Below are 15,146 nucleotides of genomic sequence, written 5' to 3'. Positions count from 1 at the left end.
CGTACAGGTGGGTGCTGAGCCGGCAGCTCTATGTCCATTAGCCCTGTCTTCCTGCTGGATCACGGCCTGTCTGTTTTAGGATATTACACTCCATATAAGCCATACATTGCACAGGACCCCAGTTCTCATATTGGTGTATGTGCCAGAGGTGACCTCTCTGACTTGATAGGGGTCCGGGCCATTAGAGGTTACTTTCATCCTACTGACTTGCTGTTAGATCCTTGTTGACTTACATTGATTGGAAACTTTAACCCCTAAAGACGAGACTAACCATAGAACAGAATACACAGAATCCCGCACAGACTTTGATTCATGATTTTATTCTGGTCTGTCACGATAGGCTCTTATTTTGCATACAAAAAAAAAGCAAAAGTCTGAGTATACAGAATACACAAGCGGATACGCTCCAGAGCACTGGACACGGCGTCGTCCTATAATGCCAGCTTACAGATTTCCATCAGGTGCCCGATGCATTATCATCCGAGAATGAACATACCAGATGAGAGTCCTCAAAACACAAGGTGGGATATCGTATTATGGGAGGACACAGGGGACAAGTCAGGAGGGGGCTGACACTTCTATTTGGCTATATAGGTCATGGAAAGGGCGCTTTAAAAATAGTTCAGAAATTCTAGGTGACTTTATAGGAGACTAAAGCCTTGTATTATTATCTAAGATCAGTTGTGGTCTATGAGCTGGGGGGGGGGGGTCATGTCCCCCACCGATGTCCTGGAGCCGCTCATAACCTATGGGTATCACTCAGCAGCATCAAAATGATTGGGGCCTTCTTTGTTTAGGAAATGAATAGGGGTCTGGGCTCACCATGTCGGAGCAATTTCTACTATATTTACAGGTGGAATTTAAAGGTTTCGTACAACAAAGATGACTTATCTACTGCACACAGGATCGGGAATAAGCGTCTGACTGGTGGTGCAAGACCGCTCGGATGGTTAATAGACAATCAGACACTTGTTGCCTTCTTTGTGGATAGCAGATACATCTTGTTCATTGTACAACCCCTAAGGAATCGTATCTCAAAGGAAATATACAAGCAATCAGGATACGGGATGATTGTTAGTAATGGGAAACCCCTTTAATGGTGCCCTTATAGAATGTAAAGCGGTCACTGACCATCCCTACAAAGAAGCCCCATTAATACCCCTCTAAGTGAATTTTGTAGGAATGTTTGGCCAATCGATATCCAGAGTCAGCAAAACCCAGCCAAATGGTGCAAGCAGCAGAGAGTAAGACTAGGGCCACATCACTGAATCGAGGTGGGGAAGGAGCCGCTTATATGTAATGTCCCAACTGAGCAGGGAACTATAGAAGGAAATCAATATCTAAAGTCAATAATTTATCAGCAAGGAAAAGGTCACATTTCTCTCATTACAAAAGCAGAACCAATAATTACAGGATCCCCAAAGACAGTATATATGTATCCCCTGCCCACCTAATAAAAGAGGCTCATGGTAAATGACTAGGAAACGGCAAAGCCCGGGCCAAAGGTCTGAGCAGTGTAAAAACCAGGAGGACTGAAATATACTATGCTGTAGTGTTCCCATGTGTTCAAGGCACCCTCTGGCTGTGAAGGGTTAATGGACTGTACAACGCAACTCCCTTTCTTTCTACAGCCTAAAAAACTGCCAGTTCTAACCCACTGATGCCATGATAGCGTCGACGGGATATTCCTCTTTGCTCCGGGCTGTAACCTGCATAGTCACAGTGTCGGTCAAAACCAACTTTGCACGTACTAAGATGTCATGGCCACCCCGAAACACACCTGTACAAGAAGCAGAAAGACTCTGATAAGAGAGAATTCTACAATGTCAACCATTTTACAGTTTTCATACTTCTGCCACTCTGTACATGCATTGTTTTACTTATCCAGAGTTACATCCTGTATTATACTCCAGAGCTGCGCTCACTATTCTGCTGGTACAGTCACTGTGTACATACATTACATTACTTATCCTGTATTATACTCCAGAGCTGCGCTCACTATTCTGCTGGTACAGTCACTGTGTACATACATTACATTACTTATCCTGTATTATGCTCCAGAGCTGCGCTCACTATTCTGCTGGTGCAGTCACTGTGTACATACATTACATTACTTATCCTGTATTATACTCCAGAGCTGCGCTCACTATTCTGCTGGTGCAGTCACTGTGTACATGCATTACATTACTTATCCTGTATTATACTCCAGAGCTGCGCTCACTATTCTGCTGGTGCAGTCACTGTGTACATACATTACATTACTTATCCTGTATTATACTCCAGAGCTGCGCTCACTATTCTGCTGGTGCAGTCACTGTGTACATACATTACATTACTTATCCTGTATTATACTCCAGAGCTGCGCTCACTATTCTGCTGGTATAGTCACTGTGTACATACATTACATTACTTATCCTGTATTATACTCCAGAGCTGCGCTCACTATTCTGCTGGTACAGTCACTGTGTACATACATTACATTACTTATCCTGTATTATACTCCAGAGCTGCGCTCACTATTCTGCTGGTGCAGTCACTGTGTACATACATTACATTACTTATCCTGTATTATACTCCAGAGCTGCGCTCACTATTCTGCTGGTGCAGTCACTGTGTACATACATTACATTACTTATCCTGTATTATACTCCAGAGCTGCGCTCACTATTCTGCTGGTACAGTCACTGTGTACATACATTACATTACTTATCCTGTATTATACTCCAGAGCTGCGCTCACTATTCTGCTGGTACAGTCACTGTGTACATACATTACATTACTTATCCTGTATTATACTCCAGAGCTGCGGTCACTATTCTGCTGGTACAGTCACTGTGTACATACATTACATTACTTCTCCAGTATTATACTCCAGAGCTGCGCTCACTATTCTGCTGATGCAGTCACTGTGTACATACATTACTTATCCTGTATTATACTCCAGAGCTGCGCTCACTATTCTGCTGGTGCAGTCGCTGTGTACATACATTACATTACTTATCCTGTATTATACTCCAGAGCTGCGCTCACTATTCTGCTGGTGCAGTCGCTGTGTACATACATTACATTACTTATCCTGTATTATACTCCAGAGCTGCGCTCACTATTCTGCTGCTGCAGTCACTGTGTACATACATTACATTACTTATCCTGTATTATACTCCAGAGCTGCGCTCACTATTCTGCACATCATCCATAGGCCTTAGATGCTGTTATATACTATATAAATACATTTCCAGTCGGGCCAGAATACTTACCTGCCAGGTATAACGTGTGCGCGTTCTTGTTATCCGGTACCTTATCTGACCTCTCACACGGCTGCATTCCAAGGAATTTTATTACATTTCCAACTGCATCTGTGGATTAGAAGACACATCCGAATGTCTTACAGGGCAGTAATGATAGAACGTATTCACCAGATAACAGGTGCCATGTACATCACTCATGGTCCAGTATAACACACATGACACGCTCTGACACTCCGCAGACGTCTTATTACGGGCTCAGATTTCCTGAACTGAGCTTTTACCTTCTAAACTTTTGATTGTTGACAGATTGAAAGTTTCTTCTTTCTCAAACTCATCTCCGACCTCATCCCAAGCGGCTACGAAGTTTGGCTTCAGAACCTTCTGTATGTGATCCACCACCGTCACCTCGATGTCCTCCAACTACCGAGAAGAGATAAACCGCCGTAAGAATGACAAATAATGATCTGAATTGGGGAAGGGGGGAGGGTTCACATACTTCAGTACAGTAAGGCTAGGTTCACATGGCAGAAACACTACGACACAGGCTGTTAGGGCAACGCTTAGTGTTCAATAACAGCGAGCAAAATCCAGGGAACCAAATGAAGCAGCAAAATACGTTTTATCGTGTTGTGATTACTTGGCCATGGTGAGCAAATGGTTAAACAGCCAGGATCGGAGCTTGGTAGCATCCTGGCCATAGGAGAATGAGCTGCGCTAGCCATGTACATGTAGACAACTGTGTGCAGGCGTAGTGACTGTCATCAAGGGGGTAAGCCCACGTACCACATATTCATCATCATAACCCTCTTCATCAGCTTCGCCGGTGTTAGGGTCACAGTCCTTAACCGTAAACTTCAACATACAACTAAACGTACAAGAATCTGAAAGAAAAGGAGCAAATACAAAGAAATAAATAAGAAGTGGAGGGGTGAGAGAACAAAGCCAAGTAACATGTGCAGTCACTTTCTTTATGGTTAGTGGGTAGACATAACCCAGTCCCCTAATTCCATGGTGAAGCCAACTTTGATGAGGTCATGGTTATCAATGGGTTAAATCTAGAGGAAATCTCAGACTTATTAAGACTATCAATCCTCTTGTAAGATATGAAGTAGTTACAGTTGTGACCAGTCCTTACATGCAGAGAGATCTTCTTCAGGTATAGACACCAGGGTGTAGCAGGTTCCGGGCTGGTTGTAGGACAGAGACTTCACGGGTACGTAGCAGTTGACTTCATATCCCTCTATCGGCTCCATCTGTACAGTGACGTTCTCCAGGATCTGATCGTTCAGTGTATTGGTGCAGTCAAACTATTACCGAGAAAGAGATCAGTAAATGACAACAGACTTTATATTGTGCCAGTAGCGACCAAACGGCAGTCGTAGAGGAGTCACTGACCTGGAATACCATGTGATTAGCAAACGTGTGCTTAGTGCATCGGACCACGTATTCTGTCTCGGATTCAGTAAGGGCCACGGGTTCAGGTGAAGACTTGAATAAAGCGCCAAGGCTCTTAAATTCTGGAACAGCAGCAAGTTGCTCTACAAAAGAAAAACTCCTTATGGGCAAATGCATAAATACTAATATAGTGCAACGGGGTTCTCCATTTTAATGTTAATAAAAGTATCAGTGAATTTCAATTCCTCACATTAGGCAGAAAATCACGTGATCGGGTCTGATCATTAATGGCCGTGTGATATTGCAAGAAGGCAGCGATTTGCTGAAATGCACCGAGCGGCTTGTTGGCTCGGTCATTGGCAGTGGAGCATTTGTACTCTCGCATTGCATTGCCTTCAGCGAGCGGACATGGGTGAACCCAGCTTTACAAAAAGGGCGCGATATACTGTATGCTGGTGATCATTTTCCAGTTATATCGTTAGCTTACCTTGGAATATATCTTGCCTGCTGGATACCACTTTCTCGGGCTGTCTTACTGCTGCAGCAGGAGCATTTTCTAATTGAACAAGAGACAACACGTCAGTGCACATCTAATAATCTTCCTGCAGACACCTAGGTCTTACAGTGCAAACACTTTTTAGATACTTTTAATATTAAATATTTTTACATACAACTTGTGCATGGTATGTGCTTGGTTTTTCAGCTGCAATACCACACATAGCCCCCAAGGTTGACCCACTTTCATTGAAAAAAAAAAAAAGAACCGTTTATCCCCTCTGCAGAGCTATACAGCCAGGCCCAGAAGGAGAGAAGTCGGCCTAGACTACTCCAGATCCTGCAATTGCACAATAATAAAGGTGCTCTGTACTGTCTACTGATCGGATGGCAGACCTGTTCTCTGTTCTGCGATGGGCGTTGTGGCCAATGGTACAGACTTGAGGTCAAATGGTTTTTCGGAAGGGTCCAGTGTGTACTGATGTAATGCTCGCTCCAATCCTGGGACGGACACTGTTAACCCTGTGATGATGGAAGAATTACACCACGGTTACAATCACTTGTACATCTGCCAGTGAGTCTGAATAACTGTAGGAAATGAACGGGCTCACCATTGAGGATGTATGAAGAGTTCAGAGCCTTCTGTCTTTGCTCCAGGATGTTCAGATAGAAGGTAGCGCGGTCCCTCACTTCATTATCGTCATCCATTACACATCTGAACAATGTATGCAAGGAATTAGCATGGAAAAGCAGAGTATTAATAGGTTATATTAACAACTGCTCTAATAGATCAAGAAATTGTCCGTGGGCTCTGTGTGATCCTGCAGGTCAGCTGGGCTGAATAACATGGGTGAGCTGCAGAATCAGACGAGACCAGAGAAGCGCGACGCTAATAAAACAATGGGTTGCCCTCTCTGTCATCCGAGCTGACATCTGGCAAGGAGATATGATGCCGCTTACCTTAGCAGTGGCTCTCCAAGACGGATATCAAATCAACAGGAGAAAGGTGATGGACAACACTTCTTAAGGCTGAGAAATGTATTACAATGTAGGATAACACATAAATTCACATACCTTCTCAGTAACACCAAAATGCTGGGCAGCATGTCTTCATTTTGAGCGCCAAATTTGGCCAAAGCACTGACAGCACCTACAGAGCAAAATGAGAGAATTAGCATTGACAGCAAAGTCAGCATTTCCAAAAGGTCTGAAGTCTTATGCAGTGCTCACCTGCTCGAACCTCCTCATTCTCCAGTATGACTCTGTTGTAGATGAAGCGGATGTACTTCGATGGACTGCTGGTTCGGGGACCTTCCTGTCCCAGCAGGTGGAGGATGCGAGTGGCCAGAACAGTGAACTCACAGTCCTCTATGAACTCGCACAGATGGGACAGGCCAGTTTCTTTGCTTTCGGGATTCTCTTCAATGATGCTGATGATACAGTCCACTATGGCTCTCTTGTAATCAAAGCCACCCTGTGTGCAAAGAGATGGAAATAAGCCTGTAAGTGACTCCGCACTGCCATCATTTAGGAGCTGAATACTTAGCAACACAAGGTAAGCTTACCTCTTCCCTGAGCATTGTGAATAGGAAGTTCATCATGACGGCATGCTTGCGGGGATACTTGTGACACAGGGCATTAATCGCTTGTACGACCACCACCTAGAAAACATGAAACATAGCGCACTATAAGAATCTAACTACTAGCACAAATCACTCCGCTGCAAACTGGAGACGGCGTTTTGGTCTAGTATGGTAAGCTAAGTGTTGTACAAGTTAGAACATTTATGACCTATGGGATAAGGCCATATATATATATATATATATATATATATATATATATCTATATCTCTGGCGGACACCAATAGGCAAGGAACTCGTTGGCCTCTTCACTGCAGTACACTATACATGTTCATGTGACCAGGGCTAAAATAGAACTGAATTGCATTACCAGGGTCAGCTGTGCCTTGAAATATATTTCACAAGTCCAGATAATTTTCTGTAAGGACCTTATTTGCCTTGTTATGACATCACTGGAATAAAGGGAATGTGCTAATATAGAGCTGTGACCCGCTGCTGTAGGTTTTCTTTGCACAGCAAGGTTTCCCAGTCGCCTGGCTATGCCGGGTACTGCAGTCGGGCACAATTCACCTGAATGGAGTTCCCCGCACAGTATTTAGTTGGGGTGCCATTAGAGAACAATCTGGAGGGGGTGCAAAACTAATGTTACGTCATCACTTGATAAGATGGGCAATATCCCTTTATATATTAAAGGGATTTTCTCACTATAGACACATATAAGGTGTCTGAAGGATACACAATAAATGTGTAAAGTGCTTCATGTGAACAAAGTCAATCTGAGTGTTTCCATTAGTAACAACTGAGGACAAGATTCAGACCTTGAACTCATCGGAGATCTCGGACATAAATGATGAGATCTGTTTCATGAGTCGGTCGATGCTGCTCTCGCTGCCCGTCTTCAGGAGTGTGGTGATTGCCAATGTGGCAATACTGCGGTTGGAGTCTGTCACCAGATTCTCCAGGTCCAAGTTGCAGGCGGTTACAGCTGACGGGTGTTTCATGGCCACCTGTAACAATCCACAAATAGATTATACAGTGATTACAGTCCTATATTAAGTTGCAATGACCATAGAACGACAGCAGGTAAGAGCACGGTACCTTGTTAAGTGTCCGGACTGCAGCGTAGCGGAGGGCAGCTTTTGGAGAACTGCAAAACAGCTGTAACACTGAGGAAGCAAAAATATAGCGGAATTAAAAGCAGAATCAATTCATAGAAAAAAAAATCATGAAAAGCTGTTGTACCCGACTTGTCTGCAGTGAACAAAGGATCACTATGTAGGAACCTGACTGCGTGGACAGTGACTGAGCCTGTGTGCACACCAGCACCAAGCAATGGACGTGCACATTGCTATACACTCTGAACACCAGGTGGCGCCATACTATGTAAGTATAATTCTTCACTAGATGTTCTTCTTTAATAGCTTTCTACTTATTTGCAGCTTCATTAAAACACCAAGTAGCAGCCTCCGCTATAATCCTACTTACCAGACACGGCGGGCGCCAGCTCTTTGGCAGTGCAGGAGGGCAGGTTAACAATGGCCGAAGCCGCTTCATAAACAACCATTTCATGCTTATTTCTCAAACAGCTCTCAATGAAATCAAACAGGGGACTGTCCCGGCTAGAAAAGAAAATAAGAGTTACTATCCATCCTTACAAGTGATATCCAGCCATCACCCACTTACTGAGCCTCTTACTTTCCATCTTCCTCCTCCAGGAGTTTGCTGGCTACCCGAATCATCATACAGTAGGCGAATGGAGACTTCAGGCCATGACGCATGAACTTACTCAGCATCTTGTTGACGGAGAGACGGTCGTTCTTACGGACATGATAGAGTAATCCAAGAGCGTGGTACTGAGGGGCAGCAGGACAGGAGATGATTATTATATAGGCCAAGAACTCGGGGATCCCAGATCCATTGATACCCAGCTCACCTGCACCATGATGTTATCACTGGAGGCGGCTTCCTGAGCTTCATTCACCCAGCGCTTCACTACATCGAAACTGGTCTTTAGAAGATGCTGAGGGGGTTAAACACATAGTTAAAAATAATGGAGTCCTATGGATTTCACTAGTGTGTATGTGGGGAGCTCAGTGAACAGTTTAATACCCAGTCTACATAGTAGGATCAGAAAACTTACCAGTGAGGAGACCAGGGCGGAGCTGGAGACACTTGGCACTTTGTCCACAATGGCCTGTTTCATGTAACGTTCAATGGCCTGCAGCATGGTGCTCTAAGTGAACACAGACATAACGTTATCATGGGAAACTGCTACAATGGAAGATATACTGACTAGCAGAAAAAAAAACACTTACATCTGTGATCTTACACAGGGCTCGTACAGCCGGTCCTCTGTAGCTGTCATCTTTCCCGGTCATGTCTTTGGTTAAACTGCAAACCAAATATCAAACAATAAACTCCACTAAAGGTTACACTAACACATGTGGGTCATTTATAACCACAGGACGATGACAAGGGATGTCCAAACTTACCTACTGGTGACAATGATGACATCCTCAGAGATACTCGCCATCTCCTTAATAGTGAGGTAGCACATCCTGCGCAGGGTCGGCTGCAGGGAGATACAGGACCATGTTTATTACCATTGTGCTCATTTACAATAGAAAGTGTGTTAACGCCTAAATAACACAAACATCCTGATGCATTTACTAGAACAATCACTTCTGTTGGGGCTTTGGTTTAAAGGTTTTTTTTCTAGAACACACAGAATAGACAACAATAAAATATCTGACCCCCAGGACCTCCATAGTCAACTGGCCAAAAAGACTGCAACATTTGGGCAAGTGCTGCAGCCTCCTCACTAAATACCAAGCACAGAACCATACATAGCGTAGTGGCTGAACTTGGTATAGTAACTCAGCCCCCATCACTCAAATGGGACTGAGCCGCTGCTGTACCATGTGACCAATGAACAGCTGATCAACAGAGTCCCAGATGTTGAACTCACACAAATCACATACTAATAACCTGTGCTGAGGACAGTTCATCAAAATGGAAGTCCTGGAAACCTCTTTAATCCTTTATTGGGGACTGTGGACCACCAGACACATGGCTTGTGACAGGCGGCTGACGACTGACTACAATAACGGTATGCAAAGCATTGACAGACTTTCAAGATCTTGGTTTGTGATCAGGAGAGTCTTACCACTGCATTGCAGCCGAAAAACCATGCACGCCCCTATATACGGTATACAGTGGCATATGTTGAGGTAGGTCTTGAATACTCCTATCATATACAACATATGTGCGCAGCCTGTATAATGTATACAGTTTCCTAGTGGCCAGTGACCCATTTCACCTATACTCTGCACTGTAGATGGAGTTTGCATTGCACAAAATTAAAGGGGTTTCTGGAAGTTGCAGGAATCACTTACATCATTAGACTGGAAGAGTTTGGTCATGGCAAAGAAAGCTTCTGTTGCTTCGGTGGCTCCCATGTGCTCACCCTGCAGAGAAAGACCAATATATCAACAGTGTATACAGGACAAAAGCAGACATGACCGCAGCTTAGGGATAAAGGCGGGTTATCAAATATAAAGCAAGGGGGAAAAACTGAGCCAATCAGATTTCAGCTGTTCCTGCACTTTTTTGGATTATTTTTTCTCATTCAGCCAAACACCAGAAACCACAGGTCTCCGACATCTCTGACTACTTCTAGCTTGACACAGCAACCTCCAATAGAATTCAATATCACACCATAAACATACCTGGTTTATAAGGTACAGGATCTTGGTCAAGATGTGAGCACATTTTCGGGGGTTGATGGGAGTCTCATTAAACAAACGAGCCTACAATGAAAAACACAGCAAGCAATGAGAAGAGGAAAGCGGGGACTGGAACCTGCCCCTAGTTATTCCCTATGGGTACTATGACACAGATGTAAGGACCTGCAGGCACTGCTCATAGCTTACCCCTTAATACCAGGATCGAATATCCTCCTGAACAGAGATTACAGCAGTTTTCTACTATTATGTAATATATATAATGAAAAGTTATGAAACCTTCTACTATATTTCAATGTATTAATTCCTGATCAGGTTCTCAGTCTCTGCTTGTAGTCCGTGGCCAGATCATTTATTGGTTACACCCATAATACATGTCCTGATCATACAGGTATATGGCTTATTACATTGTACAGTAGACCTGTTTCTGTATCCCTGAGGACATGATAGTGACGGGTTTACTATACCGTAAAAAAAAAAAAAAAAAAAAGGTTTTAATTCAGTACAAACAAGCAGAGATCTTGCAAAAAGTCATGGGAAACTTTTCATCTATGGGTGGCATATTGACTCAATGGTTGGATTGTATGGAAGCGAATGCAGACAGCACACGGTCACAGCCCAGCCACAGTGGCCCAATAGTGGGATGAGCAGGGATTGAGCCACAGGACTATCACCCTTATACACTTCAGGTATTTCTACCTACTGTAATAATTGCTGCTTGGAATAAATCCACACTTTTTCTAAATATTGGAGTGCTGCCATTTTTTCCATTTTCTATATAAAGTTGAAGATTAGCCACCTTCCAGTTTGGCTTTGCACCCGGTTTGTATGCTGTGCTGCTTCTGCATTTTTTTCTACTACTATTTTTTTCTACTACTGTAATACTTGAGTATATTTTAAAAAATCCGGGCAATATTCAGACTGGTGTGACTAAGAAAAGACAAACTCACCTCCTGGAGGACTGCGCTTTTCTCCAAGTGCTGGAAAGGATTGGAGCCACCACCTGAGATCATGGAGACAAAAAGACTCAATAAATGGACTAGAAAAATCTGAAAAACCAGGGTGTTGCACAGCGGAGCGGTTACATGCAGAGTTTTGTTTAGCTGAGCCTTGTCTAGGCAGCAGAGACTCGGAGCAGATTACTTGGGCCCGAACACCATCGGATGATAAACCAGCCTTGGATGGTCGACGGCCAATCTGATGTGAAGGAACTGACATCTAATATGTATTGGGCAGAGGACACTATTGGGAAATAAGAGGTATCTGGCAGCAGTTTATTCCCCTCATCCTGCTGAAAACACATGCATACTTATCTATGCTGAGTGTGCATGTTTATGGAGGAGTCAGATGGAACAGATACCAGATACATTTCTGCCCTACCACTAAGCTGAAGCATCGACTGCAGATTCCATCAAACCCACCAGATGGATATAGTGCAGACTGTTCCGCCTGCTGCACCACTGTCCATTATGGAAACCTGATGGAACCCATGACAGGCAATGGCAATGATATATTATGGAGTGCGACCAAATCCTAAACTCCACAGCCTATTAGAGTACAGGAAGGATTTCATGCAACCACAATACACCTGCAATGGACTGGATATGGTGGATGAGGCTACAAAGCTGCTTTTTGTTGTTGCTGTTTTTGAGCCACAGCTAAGAGTGTCTTCAATACGAATGAGAAACACATAGGAAGCAACATGGGGCCTTGCCAAATAGTGAGCCGCAGTGATAAAGCGTTAGACCTATAGGGAAACCGCCGTAGGTGTAAATGACATTCAGTGATTTCCAAAAACATGACACTTTTAGAAATCGCAGCAGGTATTTCTCTGCAATGTGTGGATGGGATTTTACCTTGCTGCGACTGTAAAATACGGCATTTACATTACATGGTCCCCGGCCTTACAGGGCTTTGCTGGGATTGTGATATTGATGCCCTCCACCAGCTGCAGTATTTTGGCAAGTGCCGTGGCCAACACCAAGTACAGCGCCGTCCATCATATAGTGGCTCTGCTTGGTATTGCAGTTCAGACCCATTTACTTATAGATAGATAATCAATATTTAACTCCCTATAATCCAGACCAGCTTCTGTATGAGATCAGGAGTGGTGCATAGGATCAAGTCAGGAGGTAACACACTATCCGGACAGGTAGGGGTGCCAGTGAGCAGAACCCCGCACCGCCTTGCTATGGTGGCACAATCCCAAAAATGGTGGTCTGGACACAGGATAAGGGTCTCATCGCAGGTGCTCTGACCAATGAACACGTGTTGTGCAGGAGCGGCCATTGCTTTGTTCATCTCTATGGGACGGATATAGCGGCAGCCCCATACATGTATAGGGTCTGTTTACATTTTACGAACATTGGCGGTCCCCGCAGTCAGATCCCCAGCGATCAGTTACCGTATACACAATCAGTTACCGTATACACGATCAGATACCGTATACACGATCAGCTACCGTATACACGATCAGCTACCGTATACACGATCAGTTACCGTACACACAATCAGTTACCGTACACACGATCAGTTACCGTACACACGATCAGTTACCGTACACACGATCAGTTACCGTACACACGATCAGTTACCGTACACACGATCAGTTACCGTACACACGATCAGTTACCGTATACACGATCAGCTACCGTATACACGATCAGTTACCGTATACACGATCAGTTACCGTATACACGATCAGTTACCGTACACACGATCAGTTACCGTACACACGATCAGTTACCGTATACACGATCAGTTACCGTATACACGATCAGTTACCGTACACACGATCAGCTACCGTATACAGGATCAGATACCGTATACAGGATCAGTTACCGTATACACGATCAGTTACCGTATACACGATCAGTAACCGTACACACGATCAGTTACCGTACACACGATCAGTTACCGTACACACGATCAGTTACCGTACACACGATCAGCTACCGTATACACGATCAGTAACCGTACACACGTTCAGTTACCGTACACACGATCAGTTACCGTATACACGATCAGTAACCGTATACACGATCAGTTACCGTACACACGACCAGTTACCGTACACAGGATCAGTTACCGTATACAGGATCAGTTACCGTATACAGGATCAGTTACCGTATACAGGATCAGTTACCGTATACAGGATCAGTTACCGTATACAGGATCAGTTACCGTATACAGGATCAGATACCGTATACATGATCAGTTACCGTATACAGGATCAGATACCGTATACATGATCAGTTACCGTATACAGGATCAGATACCGTATACACGATCAGATACCGTATACACGATCAGATACCGTATACACGATCAGTTACCGTATACAGGATCAGTTACCGTATACAGGATCAGTTACCGTATACACGATCAGTTACCGTATACAGGATCAGTTACCGTATACAGGATCAGTTACCGTATACAGGATCAGTTACCGTATACAGGATCAGTTACCGTACACACGATCAGTTACCGTACACAGGATCAGTTACCGTACACAGGATCAGTTACCGTATACAGGATCAGTTACCGTATACAGGATCAGTTACCGTATACAGGATCAGTTACCGTATACAGGATCAGTTACCGTATACAGGATCAGTTACCGTATACAGGATCAGTTACCGTATACAGGATCAGTTACCGTATACACGATCAGTTACCGTATACAGGATCAGTTACCGTATACACGATCAGTTACCGTATACAGGATCAGTTACCGTATACACGATCAGTTACCGTATACAGGATCAGTTACCGTATACAGGATCAGTTACCGTATACAGGATCAGTTACCGTATACAGGATCAGTTACCGTATACAGGATCAGTTACCGTATACACGATCAGTTACCGTATACAGGATCAGTTACCGTATACAGGATCAGTTACCGTATACAGGATCAGTTACCGTATACAGGATCAGTTACCGTATACATGATTATAACACTTGTCCGCCGCGGTCACATGACATTATGGAAGGTTTCCAAACCATATAAGGGTTATAGTAAGGCTCGGTAATGGGGTTATTCTCAGCTTTGGGGGGTCTTAGACTTAGAAACCCCCTCCCAGGCCAGGAATACTATACAAGGTGCTGAGGGGAGAGCACTAGAAGTCCCAGCATGCCCCTGAAGGCTTGGCACACAGACTGCTGGCACTTGTAGTCCCCTATGTCAGCAGGCAGCGCAGGGCTAGTGTATGGGCAGTGCAGCAGGCCGGGCCTCACACAGTCACCGCCACCGCTGCCATGACAGACCCGTCTACCTGCAGTCAGGCCTCGGGCCCAGCCCCCGTCCCGTCTCCCGCTCTCTCACCGGACTCCTCGTCCTTCTTGTCGAACTTCTTCAGCATCTTTACGACTCCCTGCTCCGAGCTCAGCCACTTCCTGCCAGGCTGTCACCGGGACACGTCACCCCTGACAACACAGTGCGCGCATGCGTGGTAGGGGGACACGGTGGGACGTCGGGATTCCTGGTCTTGCGTATCCCGCGCGTGCGCACTCTACAGAACTTTACGACGCTGGCGTAGGGTGGTAGTGCCCAGCCCGTGGTAATACGCATGCGCAGTGTCTGAGCCACTGTCATGGACGGTCTTGCAGGTTTCAGGGTTTTGTGCACGTTTTTGTGGATGAAGTTTGGCTTGTATAAAGCTTGGCCTAATAAAAATCATCCA

At 44.6% G+C, this 15,146-nt stretch overlaps 1 protein-coding gene across 1 annotated transcript; it reads right to left on the bottom strand.

Annotated features, from left to right (window-relative positions):
- Window positions 1–299: 299 nt before the first annotated feature.
- Window positions 300–14,942, bottom strand: COPG1 (coat protein complex I subunit gamma 1). Its single transcript, XM_075287072.1, has 24 exons — window positions 14,789–14,942; window positions 11,412–11,464; window positions 10,447–10,527; window positions 10,114–10,185; window positions 9,211–9,290; window positions 9,034–9,109; window positions 8,859–8,951; window positions 8,652–8,738; window positions 8,414–8,571; window positions 8,204–8,337; window positions 7,817–7,884; window positions 7,537–7,725; window positions 6,704–6,799; window positions 6,369–6,612; window positions 6,213–6,288; window positions 5,750–5,853; window positions 5,535–5,660; window positions 5,131–5,199; window positions 4,644–4,786; window positions 4,384–4,555; window positions 4,032–4,129; window positions 3,530–3,668; window positions 3,258–3,356; window positions 300–1,780 (listed from the first exon to the last, which is right to left on the bottom strand). The coding sequence occupies exons 1-24, from the start codon at window positions 14,823–14,825 to the stop codon at window positions 1,650–1,652; spliced, it is 2,625 nt and encodes an 874-aa protein (XP_075143173.1). The 5' UTR covers window positions 14,826–14,942; the 3' UTR covers window positions 300–1,649.
- Window positions 14,943–15,146: the final 204 nt, after the last annotated feature.

This window comes from Leptodactylus fuscus, chromosome 9 (genome assembly GCF_031893055.1).
Source record: "Leptodactylus fuscus isolate aLepFus1 chromosome 9, aLepFus1.hap2, whole genome shotgun sequence".
NCBI classification, from domain to species: domain Eukaryota; kingdom Metazoa; phylum Chordata; class Amphibia; order Anura; family Leptodactylidae; genus Leptodactylus; species Leptodactylus fuscus.
This window is presented reverse-complemented; position numbering and strand designations above follow the sequence as displayed.